General features: G+C 39.8%; 1 protein-coding gene across 1 annotated transcript; it reads right to left on the bottom strand.

The window, feature by feature from the left end:
* Positions 1-8,628: 8,628 nt before the first annotated feature.
* On the bottom strand, positions 8,629-15,286 carry KCNJ8 (potassium channel, inwardly rectifying subfamily J, member 8). The gene is made up of 3 exons (XM_004693222.2): positions 15,060-15,286; positions 13,771-14,199; positions 8,629-10,332 (listed from the first exon to the last, which is right to left on the bottom strand). The coding sequence occupies exons 2-3, from the start codon at positions 14,127-14,129 to the stop codon at positions 9,432-9,434; spliced, it is 1,260 nt and encodes a 419-aa protein (XP_004693279.1). The 5' UTR covers positions 14,130-14,199; positions 15,060-15,286; the 3' UTR covers positions 8,629-9,431.
* Positions 15,287-15,754: the final 468 nt, after the last annotated feature.

Here is a 15,754-nt window from a genome sequence, read left to right as displayed (position 1 = left end):
ACATTGGTTTACAACACTGTATATATATTTCTGTATTATAAATGCGTACAATCCAATGAATGTGACCCCACTTTTCAAAGATTCCCTCAATAAAGTCCATTGGGTTCCCTCTATACATATTGCTCACATCCCCACCCCCTCTGGTAACCTCATTTCTACCATCAGAATTCAAGGATTTGTTTTGGTTTGGTTTTGCTTGTTTCATTGTTTTGTTTCTTCTACATATGACAAATCACCTGGCATTTTCTTTTTGTGGATTACTACATTTAGCATAATCCTCTCAAATTCTATCCATGTTACAGAAATAGCATGAGTTCATCTTTTTTCTTTGCAGCAAAGTAGTATATAAATACTTCATCTTAACCCATGTACCTGGCAATAAGGTTATTTTCATTACTTGGCTATTGTAAATAGTATACAATGAACATAGGAATGTATATATTTTTGAAAATTAGTGTTTCCATATTTTAAGAAATACCTAGAAGTGCAATTGCTGGATCATATGGCAACCTATGTTTAATAACAAGGAACCTTCATACCATTTTCCATAGAAGCTACACTAACTTTTATTCCAATGAACAATGTATGACAGTTCCTTTTTCTCTATACACTTGCTAACACTTCTAGTTGTTTATATAGCTATTCTCACAAGTGTGAAGTGATACTTCATTGTGGTTTTGACTGGTATTCCTCTAATAAGTGATGATGAGCATTTTTTCTTTCATTTTCTTACTGGCCATCTGGATGTTTTCTTTGGTGATTATTCATATCTTCTGTTCATTTTTTGATTGGGTTTTTTGTTTTGGTTGTTCTTAAGTTATATGCTATTTTTACATATCTTGGCTATCAAATTCTCATATGTATGATGTACAAATAATTTCTGCTCTCCAGTAGGATGTCTTTTTATTTATATTGTAGTATCTTTCACTATTTGGAAGCTTTTCAGTGGACATAATCCCATTTGTTAATTTTTGCTTTTGTTTCTCTTGTCTTTGGAGTTGAGTACCAAAAGACTGATATCATCAGACATATCATAAACCTGGTTTTTTCCTATGTATTTTATTGTTTGGGGTCTTACATACAATTATTTAATCCACATTGGGATTATTTATTGTTGACGTTGTTAGCTGTATTCTTTATCATGTATTCTTGTGCTCTGTCATTGGTGGTGGCCCAGGTTATCTGCCAACGCCCACACCCCACTGGCCTCAACAGAAACTTCAGGGACTAGACCCTATTACCCCCAGTGCCAATCATGGCCCTCAGAGCAGCAGACACCGGCACAGCCCTGCACTGTCCTGGTATCACTGCTCTCTGCTTCTGTCTAGCTCCTACTGTCTCTGAACTTGGTTACTTCCTGAACTTTTTTTTTTGCAAAGACTTTTCCAACACTCTGTACTTTCTTTTAAATGAGTTTATATTTTATGTCCCAGCTCTTGTTTCCCAGTAACTCCATTCCATTCTCTTTATGTTTGCCAGAGATTCCTCAGGGTTTCTTTCCCATGATATGCTTTGTTCACTAGGGCTGCAGCTGATTAATCCTGATTTAAAATTTCTGTTTTGTTATTTCAATGCAGAGGAGGAACAGCTAATGGCATACCTTATGACTTTGAACTTAGAACATCCTACTCACACTCAATTTTTTAGTGATTCAGTGACCAGAGTCACTTGACCTCTGTATGCACATGTTACCTCAGTGTAAAGGAGAGTAATTTGAAAGGGGTTTGAAAGCCTCTACCTTATTCTTCTGCCTCTGAATACTCAAGTGTAAGGTATCTGTGTTGCTTGTGAAATCAGACCTATGATTTGAGGGAAGAAAAGAGACTTTAGAGCTGGTGATCCTTTAGAAATTATCAGCATTGTCTGTGGAAGATGGGACATAACATACTCTTCCTTGTATTTTTGTGACGCCACAGACGTTATTTTGTGAAGCCACAGCAAATCAACTCTCTTCCTGTTATTTGACCCATAACTGCCTTGTCTGCTAGAGATTATTTTTATTTTCTGCCCTTAGTTTGACATTGCTGTGGGAGTACCGCCATCTATTCTGACTCCTTACTCCACAATAGTAGTAAGTATAATGAAAATGGATGAGATTTATTGAGTCCTTACTATGTTCCAGACACTGTGCCAAGCACTAATTCTTTCCAAATGTTCAAAATATATGAAAAATCTTTTATCTATAGCTGTACTATAATTATTTATGCTTTATGTAACATGCTATTTTATACATATGAAATATACTGTATATAAACACATTAAGTGATATAATCTTATTATTATATTACATACCTAATTATTATGTATGTTGCATGACCTTTGCATATGTATTGTATATTATACATATAATATGTATATAATAACACAGCAACAGTATTATTGAGCCAGTTCTGTTAGGCTGTAGGTGCCAGCTAGTAACTTGGCTTGTAATTTGTATTCACAGAATTTAATAGTTTCTGGCACAGTGTAGTTGCTAACTATAAAATGGATAAATGAATGCTTGCATGCATGTTCCAAATGAACTATAAATCTAGTAGATTGTTGCAGTGGAGATACCTGTGTTATTAAATGAGTTATTTCCCAGCCTTTTTGATAGTTACTCTAGGAAAATTCAATACATTTACCCCAGAATTAGAAATATATATCTCCATTGATGTTGATTAAGTGATTCCTTTTATACTCTATAGTTTTTTTCCCTCTTTTAAAAGTATTTTTGCTTAACTTCTTTATAATTTAATTTAAGGAAACTGTATATAATTAAAAACATATATAAACAAGTTATATATGATAAACTTTATATACAATAAAAATAAATGAATTTTCCCAAGCTGAATACCCCTATGTAATTGGAACATAGATCAAGACACAGAACATGAACTGACTCCCAGAGGCTCACACTGCATTCTAGAGGCTTCCATTTACCCTGTGGGGAAAGGGGTGTCCTTACCTAACAACAAACAGCACAGATCTGTGTTACCTATTTTCACTCTTTTGTCTTAATCCACATGTGTTTATGAGCTAGATTGTAACACGGAGAGTTGCCATTTTCATTATTCTGTAGTATTTTCCCTTTTAGCTACATCAGAATTTATATATTTAACTTATTATAGAGGAGCATTTGGTTGTTTCCAGTCTGAGGCTACAGTAACAGTGATACTATAATATTCTTGTCTTTAGTTTGTTGCATTTAGTCTTAGAAAACCCTGTTGAAGAGTTTCTCAAAGTGGTTATGGCAGTGCATACCTTCACAAAGGTGATGTACGCACATTTCATGGTCCTCTCCAACACTTACCTTTACCTCTGCAGCGTAACCTTTCTGATAGTGTAAAATAGTACTGCATTGTTTTAATTTGTATTTAGATTCCTAGCGACACTGAACATCTTTTGGTCTATGTGTTGGCAGTTCAGTTTCTCTTTTGTGATGTGCTTTCACATGTAAGTTGCCAATTATTTTTATCTGCTTATATTTTCTTATTGATATTTTATCTGCTTATATTTTTTTATTGATTCTTTATAAACTATAGGCATGTATCTTTTGTAAGGCATGAATATGGCAGATAGCTTCTGCCATGTGTGATAGTCTCGCCACTTGATCTAACCTAGCATTGTATTAGTTGAGATAATGGCTAAGGCGTAGTAATAGAACACGCAAACAAAAACCAGAACTAAATCAGCACTAAAATGAAATAGATGTTTATTTGTCTCTATTGTGACTATGTAGGGGTCAAGAGGCTAGACTAGTATGGTTCTATTCCACAAAGTCACTTACTATCCAACATTATTTCTATTTTTTTGCTCCATCAATTTTATTATCAACAGTCTGGTTAAAGCTGGTCTCTACCATATGTGGGTCTGGTCCAATGGGAGGGAAAGAAGGTGGAGAAACATAGCTCAGAGTTTTAATTTGATTTATTTTTAAAAGATATTTTTATGCATAGAAGAACTGGTGCAGAGGTAAAAGGGGTGGAGTTTGGGGGGGAGGTGAAAGGATTCATCAGAGACAAAGTGGGGAGCAGAATAGGTAGAGCTACTGAAATACACTGCTGAGGAGAGCAACTGGCAAGATAGGAGAGGTCTGCTGTGCCATGTGGGTCAGTTCTCAGGCTGGGGATTGAACTCATGTCTCAGTGGCTTCTGATAGCTTTAGAGTGCTGAGACTTTACCCCCTCTGCCACCAGGAAGGTCCAGCTCAGAGTTTTTAAGCTCTAGAGTGAGAAGTGGTCCATTTGCCTTCTGCTCACAAGCCATTGGCCCCAAACTAGGCACACAGCTACCACTAACTATGGCAGAGTAGTTATGTAGAATTTCTAGCTAAATCTGTTACTCTGAAAGAAAGAAAGTGGATTTGGAGAGGGGTTAACTATCAGGTTGCCATCATTTTCTCTGTTAGGCATGCACTGTGATAAGGAGTTTGGGGAAAAGACTTCAAATCTAGTAAGGAGAGATGTGTTTGACATCAAAAAGTTGCCTATTGCCAGTAATTATGAAATAAAAAATAAAGGTGGACGGGTTGGGGATAAAGGAGCCATATGTGTCGAGAATTTTGAGAAGGCTTTGCAAAAACAGTTTTGGTAGAATAGGCAGAGTATTTTAACACTGAGGGCTTTCAGTTTTGGGGGGTGGGGGAGATTGAATCTAAATTAGTGAACTTGAAGCCATATGAGATGCTGAGGAGTGGGATGGGGTCAAGGCATGTCAGCACATGTTGGAATCAAACCAGAAAGAGCCTTCATTGTTATGCTTAGACAATGGAGAGTATGGACTCTTTTCATCCATCAATCATGAATAATGGAAGCTTTCTGAAAAATCTGTTAATATGTGTAGTTTCAGTCAGTATATTTTAATTTCAACTTTACATCCTCTATCTAGTCACCCTCCATCTTTTCATATTGATTCAATACAAACTGAAGTTATCCAACATTATGTGGAAATTCAGCCTTAAAATTTTTGTTTGTTCTAGTGATTAAAATAAACACTGCAAAGTTATAGCTTCACTTAAATTGCCCCAGAGAGAATTAGAGTTGGAGAAGGAGGGTGTCAGAATACAGCCAAAAAAGTCTTCGTGAGAACTGGGACAGCAACTGAGAAGGAGTACTTAAAGAGGATGTAAATAATCCTAAATGAAAAGTCAGTTCTCTGATGTGATATTTTGGTGTGATGTGGAAGACTGATTAAGTTTTTCATGAACTTAAACTTGGATCTGTGCAGTAGATTATCAAAGGGGTGTCACTAGAGTCACTTCCGTCCCAGTCTGTGGGGAAATTCCCAGTACCATTGATGAGAATTGTGCTTAAAGATCATGGGAAGAGCATGGCCCTTGAGTTTTCTCTTAAACAGCCTGTAGGATTTGTTATGCTTATTTTAATGCCAGGTCCTTGGAGACACTCATTTCAGTTCTGCCTCTACCTTAAACATGTTGTAAGGGACAAAAGTTGTGACCAGGAACCCCAAGAGATGTAGATGTCTTTTGCATTCTTTCTTTCTTTTCTGCAATTAATTGATTCCCAAAGAGGAAACTTCTTGTTCTCTAAGTGACCAGCCCTTCAATAACAAAAATGGTTGGAACCAGTGAGAAAGGTAACTACCCTGCCTCACTATCTCTTACATGGCTAAGCACTCTGGGGGTTCTGAGACACTTAGGTGGCAGACACCTGGAGTATTTAGAAATGTCTGTGGGCAGGAGAAGAGGAATTTTACAAGAGAATTTGTTGAGTAGAGTGAGAAATAATGGGGGATAATAGACTGGAACTGTGGTGTGGAATAAGGTCAAGCAGAAAAATAGAAATATGTAAGACCAGCGCTGTTTTCTCTCCTAGCTCCCAGTAAATCTGTGTATGCCACCACTTTGGGTCCTCGCGTGCCTGCTCTGTACATAGGAGGAAGTATCGATTTTGATTTTGAGGTGGAAGTGTCTCTTCTGCAATCTTGGCAGGCCAGCCTGGTTTTTTCACCTTTGGGCCATCAGAATCAGAGTATCTGTTGGCTATCAGTCTTTGCTCTTCCTTTAAGATAAATACCTCATTGTTTTTGGACAGATGGTAAATGTCAGACTTGGTGGATGTTCCATATATATATTATTGGGTGAATAATAATAATAATGAGAATACAAAAATATGCTCTATAAGAAAAATGCTTCCCTTCATACTTTGTGATGTATTGCACACCACATGTATACGCCATGTGTTACTTAATGATGGGAATACATTCTGAGAAACGCTTGGTTAGCCAATTTCCAATGACACAGCATGTCATTACACAAATCTATTGGTAGATGGCGTCACCTACTACACGCCTAGGCTCAATGTACAGTCTAGGGGGTGTGTGGGAGCCAATGGGACATATCTGACTACAGTGTTATAAAGCGATGTATGATGGTATTTGATGATAGGGAGGCAGATAGCGTCAGAGAATTCAGCAAGCACTGGCGGAGAGTGGATGTGGTCTTTGCTGCTGAGTCTTTGAGAGATCAGATTCATTTTGCAGCAAGTTTTTGTGTCTGTCCTAGAGCAAAAATGCATTGCTTTGAACTATATTCACTAAGAATCTGGCTAATTTCAAGGTAGTCCTTTTATTTCAAACCTCTTGTTCTGGGTAAATTAAACTACTTGTAGGCCCTTCAACCTATCAATTCAGTCTTCTCCCAAAATTTATGTGGTAGGTGCTCTAATCATTTTGAATTTTTCTTTGCTTGGGGAAACTGAGGTAAATGAAATTTTTTGTCAAGACCTCATGGATACTAAGCACTGAAGGTGAAATGTATCCCTAGAAAATCTGGCTGCAGAGACTATCTTCTTATTCACTATATGATGCTGCCCCATGAGAGGGCTATTGGGTGGAAACAGAAATAATAACAGGAGAGACCCAGGAAGTTTTTTAGAAGAAATATGTTCCCTGTAGATACAAGTCCCAGCCACAAAAGTATGCATGGCTCTGTTTCAAAGTGTGGCATTAACACTATGGTATATGGTGGAATGATCACAGAGCGTGGTATAGTGGTGAGAGGCAGGGGCTTGTGTTCTTCCAGAAAGACTTCAGTTTTCATTCTGAGACAAATGAAAGCTGGAGGAATGTATTAAGCTTGGGATGATAATGTAATTTAAAATAATATTGTGGCTTCTGTATGAAGACTTGGAAGGAGTGCAGAACCTAATATAATGTACTTAAAATCAATTTATGATTCAGAATGATACACAACATAGACACCTATGTAATCTTACTGTATAGTACCAAAGCTATTAGTCAACAAAATGTTTTAGCAAACAGGTTCTGAAACCATTGTAAACATTAGTAGGTTTTAAGAAAATGTTGATTTCATGTGGCTTTTTTTGTTCAGTGTGACTATCACTAGCAAAATCATGTTGCTGAGTCTTAACATCAGGGGTCCCAGCAAACTCTTGACTTCCCCACTAAGGCGGTAGTAACTAGGTCCTTGTGCAGACCTTTGGATGACAGCTGGAAGGTTGTCTGAGAAGTTGCCGCTCTTTGTAGCAAGATTTGGGCCTTCTGTACCAACATCACTGTCTGTCCCCAGCAGCCTGCATCACTTCCACAAACATTGGGCAGCCACCGAGTGGCAGTTAAGCACCTTGCCTGGTGTGGCATCTGCCCTTCAGTCTCTTCAGTTGCCCTGGGCAAGGGGGTGTGGAGAGCCAGCATCTCTCATCTGTTGGACTAAGTCTCATTGAGGGCGATTTTTCTTTAGCAGCCTGCACTGGAATGTTTCTATGTTCTCAAACTGGCATAGCTACATCTCTTTATACTGGTGGTAAGCCGCTCAGCTTGGACCATGGAGAAGTGGTAGAGGCAGAGAGAACTGGTGTAACTCTGAATACATTTTGAAGGCAGACCTAACAGGTTTTGCTGTGGGTAGCATGGGAAATATGGAATAGAGGTGTCTAGTACAACTCCCAGCTTGTGGTTTGACTTGGGAAGGACAACATCTGTCAGTGGAAATGAATTCTTTGCTTTTTAGACGAACATTGGAAACTCATAGCAGGTATTCAAGTGCGGCCTTGAGTACCCACTTGATATGAGTTGGGTTTCAAAGGGGTTATTAGGATTTTTCAGGAATGATAACCTGAGCGACCTGAGAAATAATTTCCATTCATCTTGTTAGATTCATGAGTCTTTTGTTTAAGTAAGGATTTGAATATACTCAATATTACTGTCCTGAATGAAATTTGAAAGACCCACATATCTGTATGAAAGTTTACCATGAGCTCAGCATTCTGTTACATATGTGCAAAATAAGAACAAAACCACAGTCTATCAATCCAGCATGCTTCTCTATGCCCTTATCCCTTCCTTTGAAAAATACTGAGAATGATTATGTCAGTATTTGACAGAACAGCTCATTTAGCAATATTGGATAACGTTAAGCTCAAAGGTGATGCCTGACTTAGGATATTCCTGGGAAGGAACTTAAAATTTAAAGATAGGAGGTGGAACACTCAAAGAAGGTTGTAGGGTTTCCATGCTACAGCAGACCCAGATAAAAAGCTCAAAAGAACATTTTAGCATTTGGAAATAAAAGCCAAAAATATAGCTGTCTTAAGATGACAGAACTCAAATATGGAGAGCGGGAGAGAGAGAAGCTTTAACTGGGGATAGTTGTATAAGAGAAATCACAAAGCTACAGTAAGTACGGAGAACATACCTTAATAAGAGTCCATATAGGGTTTCCCTGGGAGGGGGTTGCTCTGCTAAGAAGTGAGCCAAAAAATGTAATGGTCAGAGGACAACCAGTCCTAAGTGAGACAGGATGGCCCAGTTTTCCTGGAAAGCTCTCTGAAGTTCTGGCCCAGGTTGCCCCCCAGGGTCAAAAACCTCAAGGTCATTGTGAAGGGCTTGTGGGAGAAAAGAGTCTTTACAGGCCGCGTTTGCCCTGGGCTTCTTACTAGATGAACTGTAGAGGAAAAGGGAAAGCTGCATATGTGGCCATTCTCTGAAGGTGCCACAAACATGATTTTGGTTCCCCCTGCTCCGCCCGATTCTATGGGCATTTCCAGGGTGAACCACAAAACCGGAGACTTGGGGTTTCACTCACTAAACATTTCAATGTTTCAGACATTTCAATAATTTCAAGCATTTCAATAATTCACAATTACTCTTTGGCAAAATTCTGTATTTAATGTCCACTACTGTTATTGTCACTGTTGCATTTGAAATGGAGAGAAATGGGAGCATTTTAGTTGAACACATACTTAGGCCTAGCACTGCCATGTACACACATCTAAGCCAAGTGGGAGCCATGGACCCCGCTGGGCATTACTGTTTATTGCTACAAAGGTGCTATTGTTTGAGTGTGAATATCATCTAGTACATTAAGATGCAGAAGGACAAATGCCCATGTTCCAGCTCTGGTACAGTCTGCTGTGTCCTGCGTAAAATAGCAACACTGAATCGAAGACCTCCCTGGGCTTGTCTTGCTGTCACGATTCCGATGTGTTTTGACTTCCTTCTGGAGTCATAAACTGCACCTTTGGCACAATGAGGGAAGAGTTGTTCCTCCGGATTGAGTTGCTCCTCCTCATGGAGTTGTTCCTTCTCATGGAATTGCGCTTCCTCAGAGAATTCTGGTGGGACAGTTCACTCTTCTGGAGGGTCTGAATGAGGATGGAGGGCTTCTCATCCAGCTCTCGGGCACTGCACCTCGGGGCGGCTACTTTAACTGTGTTGCCGAATTTAGAGTAATCCACAGAATATACTCCTTCTTCCTCAGTCACAATAGACACAAAGCGGTGACCCCACTGGATCTCTTCAGCGATGTAGGAGGTTCTTGCTTGTGTGGTGATGCCAGTAGTCTCCACCACTCCTTCCAGAATCACTATGACCTCCAGGTCTTGGTTGGCAAGGTCAGTTGCTGAGATGTCGTACAAGGGGCTGCGTTTGTCAATCACATGGCAGATGATCAGTGGAGCCACGAGAAAAATGTTATTACTCTCGATCGGGTTGTCAACAGGAATGTCCAGTTGGTGGATGGGCACCACCTCCCCCTCAGGGGTAGTGGTCTTCTTGACCACCTGGATGCGCACAGAGGCACTGATGATCATGCTTTTCCTGAGATCACCCACTCGGAACATGAAGCACAGCTTGCCATTTCGGACGGCAATCACGGCGTGGCGGCTGAAAATCAGAGTCTCTGCCCTTCGGTGTGCCTGAGCTGTCTTCATGAAAATGCAGCCCAACATGACTGCATTGATGATCAAACCCACGATGTTTTGGAGAATCAGCACTGTGATGGCCAGGGGACATTCCTCTGTCATCATCCTCCCTCCAAATCCTATTGTCACTTGAACCTCAATGGAGAAGAGAAAAGCAGAAGTAAAAGACCTGGAAGGAATGATAAGAGAAAACAAATTTTCATCAGCTCACACTTTAAAGAATGGAATAACATGCCATTATTTTTTTTTTTTTTGCCCCCTTCAATATGGCCAAGCTAACTTGTGCTGTGCCAGCTTCTAAACAAAAGAGCTTCTCTCACTCTTTCTCTACCTGCCTACTTCTGTCTCTTTCCATCTTTTGTATCCATCTACCTCCAGACTTGTGGGATACAATTCTGGCACTGTTTTCTAGGTTATGAAATGATAGGCCAACTTTGTCTTGTGTGAAAACATTGAAATATATATCATTATGTTTATAGGCAAATTTTTACTTTGTGAAATACTGTCACAAAGACATAGTGCAGTTCGTGAATCCTTCCATCAGGTAGATGGCTATTACTACATTTTTGTGTTTCACTGACTTTAAGCATATAGAAGGTACTAAGTAATGAGTCAACTTTTTATTTATGAACTTTAAAATCATTAACTCTTGTATACCATAATAGAGAAAGCATACAACTAAAAAGTGCACTAAACAACTTATTGAAAAATACTGTTTTTGATAAAAATGTTTTGCCAATTGGAGAGGAAAAAAATGCTTTTTTCCCCCTAGAAAACACTGAAGCTATTAAAGGACGAATTAGAGGCAGATCATTCAGTAAATGGCCATGTCCATTAATCACACACCAGGAATGTACACAATGTTTGAATATCTGAATTCTGAGTATCTGCACTGCATTTTGGTCAGACACAGAGGTGAGTAAATATGTGATAATTCTTGTGATTTCTTTTTTAAGTGGAGTGAGAATTACCTCTTCTACCACTTTTGCTGCTTAAAAAAAAATTCAAGTGAAAGCAGTCATTGATTTTTACATTTAATCTAAGTTTTAAAAATTATACCATATTACATGACACAAAGCATGTCAAGTAATCCAAAAATAAAGTGAAGTGTTAGGAGTGGATAGGGGGTGTGTCCACAAGATTGACCTTTAATGAATCCTACTCCTGCAGAGTGGTCTAACAAGAATATACCCAACATTTTGCTTAAGCAGCTAGGGAGATTATTCATGTGCCATATGTTGTATATTTATTTTATGGAAGAATTTAATTCTCAACATTACATGGTACAATCATTTTATGGAAACCTGTCATGCTAAACAATATCAAGAGATGAAAATGTTTAGATGCTCTTTTGTGGGGATTAGACTGAGCAATAAGAGGATATATGGCTTATTTTCTGATTCATGTAAGGTTGTTATCCACATGAAAGGGGAAATGAGCCACACGAATATTTCACTGGTGAATGTTACCCAGACAGACTTGTGATTATCTGTCCAGTAAAACAAGCAGTTTGGGATCTGGTGGTATGAGACGTGGAACTTAGGAAAGGACATGCTTAGAATTAGAATCATTACCAGACATCATTCACATGCCCTTTGGGAGAGGGTTTTTTTCTTATATTATTGGTGAAAAAGAATTTATTATGAATTTTTTTAGTAACAGGAGTAAAAAGGTAACTTTCATTCTCTGCTTAAAAACTAACCAAAGGACTCATCTTTGGATACTTGCTTGTTATAACTAAACTGTATGCTGAGATAGAAGGAAACATAGAACCATGGCATTAAAATGAAATAAGGATTTAATCTGAAAAGTGGTCCAATGATTTTTACAACTAAAGTGTAAAATTTCGAATGTTAGAATTGTCATGCTAACATGGGCTTTGTCCCTTGCATTTGTGATATCACATCCCATAGTGTGCTGAGGAATGCATCAGGGGAGTGACTTTGCTTCAGAACATATGTTACCAAGAACATACAAAGTTAGCAGTCAGACAGCTTTTAATACTTTGTACTTTGTGACATTCTTTCAGAAAAGTCATTGGAAGGACAGCTCTTTCAGTGATGTATTTTCAATAAAGTGCTGGAAGACCCTTTTTTCACAGCAAAGGGCAGCATAGTTGTCTTGTGACTAAGCCTGTCATTTAACAAGGTTTATCACTCATTTATGTCCTTTTATGAGTGTCTACTGCATTTATTAAAATTTATCTCGATGAAAATGAGTCACCAACATCAACGTCAATAAATTCCTCTTAAAGAGGAATATGATATCTGACCTTCAAATACCTCTTAAAAACAGCATTTAACAGTTTCCTCTTAACTGGTGTACTAATGATTAGCTGTATTTTCAAGACAAGACAAGAGTCTGACAATTTTAAGATGAGAAAATCCTATCTTGGCAATGATCAAGTCAAGGGATCAATTCAATGCGGTTTAGTTTTCCTCAGACTCTTAAGTTGACATTTGTGGCCGCTCCGCTGCTTGGTAGGCCGGGGACTAGAAACGGAGCAGGGACTAGTTCACCCTCTGGGTTTGTGCTTCCTGCAGTGGTATGTGAATGTCGTAAGATTTCAGGATCAGTAACGTTCTCATTACCTGTAGTTTCCTGGCAGAATGGTGCTTGTTCAAGTGGCATGCTATGATTTATTATGTGAATTTGGAATATGCAGAGAATGTTCTGGGGGCAAGAGTCTACTATTATTACTATTGCTTTGCTTTGCTTCAGAGTGGACATTTTTGCAAATGATAGAAATGATCTCTTTCCATCTTTCAACAAAACAGACAGTGGACCCCCAGTAAATGTGCTTAGTTAGGCCATGGGAAAATACAAGAGGACAATCATTAAAATCTATTTCACTTTCTCTATCTTTGAAATACTTAAGATAAAGAGAAAGAAACAAAAGCAATCCAAGAACTATCTTTTTTGTCTTTTCTACAGCTTGAGAGAAAACCATGACATTAAGCTACTTCTACATAACCTCTTCCAAAAAGTTGGACCTGTCTCCATTAAATTTGTTCTAGGTGTGAATCTGTGCATTACTTTTAATCTGTTGCAAGCAATTACCCACTGCAAAATAATCTTGACAAAGAGGGACTTCCATATTTGTTTACTTTAGTGAACTTTAATGAACACTTACTCTAGGACACCAACACTTCCCATTATTTCAGAACATGTCATGGGCAAGAGAAGTTCGTGGACAATTTTACTAACATTAGCATAGTACTTTTTGTTGATTTGCGATCTATACATATGACACTGAAACTGTGGACAGCAGCCTTTTCATACAGGAAACTGAACATGTCTTTTTTTTTTTTTTTTTAAGTAAGGCCCTCTGTGGAGTCCTTTGAACCATAACTATATTAAATTGATTCAGTATTTTCAAGGCTAGCCCATGGAATGCAATCATCACCTCTTCAGAGACTCCACACCCATGAAGCTGCATTTTAAAATATTTTTAGTGTATGGGATTCTTTCTTTTTCTTGTTTCTGAAGGTTCTAGAGCAAACTTTTATTTCTCTTTCAACAAAAAAGCAGTGATAAAGAGTGGTTGAATATCTTTTTTTGTACTGTTTCACCCCCCGCCCCCCTCCTCCTTTCTCTGCACTCTTACCTGACATTAGTCACACACACAGCGGTCTCCAGTCCACTCTTCTCCATGTAAGTGTAGATGTCTCCATGGGCAAAGGCCACCAACCACCACATGATGGCGAAGAGCAGCCAGCTGCAGAGGAAGGACATGGTAAAGATGACCAGAGTGTGGCGCCACTTCAGGTCCACCAGGGTCGTGAAGATGTCCTGCAGGAATCGCCCTTGCTCGCGGATGTTCTTGTGCGCCAGGTTGCAGGCCCCGCTCTTGGCGATGAAGCGGGCTTTGGGGAGGCGGTCTCGGACGCGAGGCTTGCGCAGGTTCTCTGCTGCGATGCGCGCCAGCACATACTCCTCCGGGATGATGCTCTTTCTGGCCAACATCGTCCCCTGACCATAGCCAGCCAATCCACCTGTCGCTGATCCGGTGTGCCTTCAGTTTGGTTCCGTCCTCCTGCAAGAGGGAAACGATAACTGAAAGCACTGCCCGGTTTCCTCACCTCCCCCACCCTCCCATTTCTTCGCCTCTTTTCTTGCCTTCTGAGTAGGTTTCTACAGTCAAGATGACACGCAAAGCTAAAGGAAGGGTCTGACTTCTCTAAACTTGATTCTAATCTGTACTTAAGTTCTGGGATGCCAGCCAATTTGGTATGAACAGAGGTTTGATTTTTTTTCCATTAAAATTCAGAGCACATATGGGCATAACGTTGATTAAGCAAAACTCAGCCTTCCCGAAAACAGTTATCTCTGATAATTCGGAGAGGAACGGTGGTGCCTGTAGATTAATGCAAGGATACAAAGATGCCGCGTCTATAATGAAAATTAAGTTCAGCTGGGTACATGATATACTTATTAAAGCATTTGCATGATACAGCAATATTAAAAATAAAGGGGAAGTGCTTCCCGTTAGTTTACAAAAGGCAAAGAAAAGGCTGGGAGTTTGCGCCGTTTAAATAAAAATGTTTAGAGTAAACTGGAAAAAAAAAAACCTGACGTGCTCTGTAACTTGAAATTTTCTGATATTTTAAATATGAAAGGATGAGTTGCCTTAAAAATAAAAGACAACTTTTCTTGCTGAAAATCATTGTGCAGTACTGTAAGCTTGAAACTTCTTTACAACGTAGGGATTAAATATCAAAACTCCAGGAATAAAACCCTGACAATAGCTAGCCTGCAGCGGCAAATGAAATTAAAAGAGCTTGGCTTCAAAGCCCTTCCAATCTCGGAAAAAAACCTCTGCAGAACTTCGCATTTTTAATCTTTTTCGGGAGACCGACTTCCCCCTCCCTGCCCAGGAGGAGCGCGGAAACTTACAGTCTGTGGACAGCGGCCCCTCGGAGCTGGCTCTCCCAACCCCGACGCTCCAGGGCCAGACACGGAGCTCTAGGGAGAAGTTAGAATAATAAAAGGTGCCGTTGACTCTGGAGGTGGGGAGGGTGGAGGAAGAGGGGGGATGGGTGCAGACCTTCCCCTCCCCACACACCGGGGCCCCAGCTGCTGGTGGAGGAGGAGGGGCTGCACAGGAGGACCTCAGGAGGATGGTCCACAGATTAGCCTCCTAGTTCTGGCTGAGATGCAAACCAGACCTTGGAGGCCTCGGAAGTAGCCGGGTGGCAGAGGGGAGGGGTGGTGGGGAGCGGCCCAGGGGAGGGGCGCCCGAGGAAGAGGGCGGGACCTGTAGAAAACGCTGCTTTCTGCGTAGCTGCGACCCCCAGCCTCCTGCCTGTCCACCAAGACTTTAAAAGGCTGCCTGTGGGGGGAGAGAACTTGCAGAGCTCAAGTTCAATGACGTAAAAAGAATTTAAAAAATAGATTTTTCCCCCTGGTTTTGTACCCTGGGTAGATGAATGGGCTGCTTCAGATTGAAATAAAACCAGAGACAATTGAGAAAATTGGCTTCTTAGGTGTTCAAGGTAGGTGTGCACTTGGTTTTTGACAACACATTTGCATCCAGTGAGAAGGTTCTGGTAGAAGAGGTCCTGAAACCCATTCTAGTTCAGTTGTATGCT

The sequence above is a fragment of the Condylura cristata genome, unplaced genomic scaffold, assembly GCF_000260355.1.
Source record: "Condylura cristata isolate star-nosed mole 26May11 unplaced genomic scaffold, ConCri1.0 scaffold00036, whole genome shotgun sequence".
Classification (NCBI taxonomy): Eukaryota; Metazoa; Chordata; class Mammalia; order Eulipotyphla; family Talpidae; genus Condylura; species Condylura cristata.
Note: the sequence above shows the minus strand (reverse complement) of the source record. Positions and strands in the feature narration are given on the sequence as shown.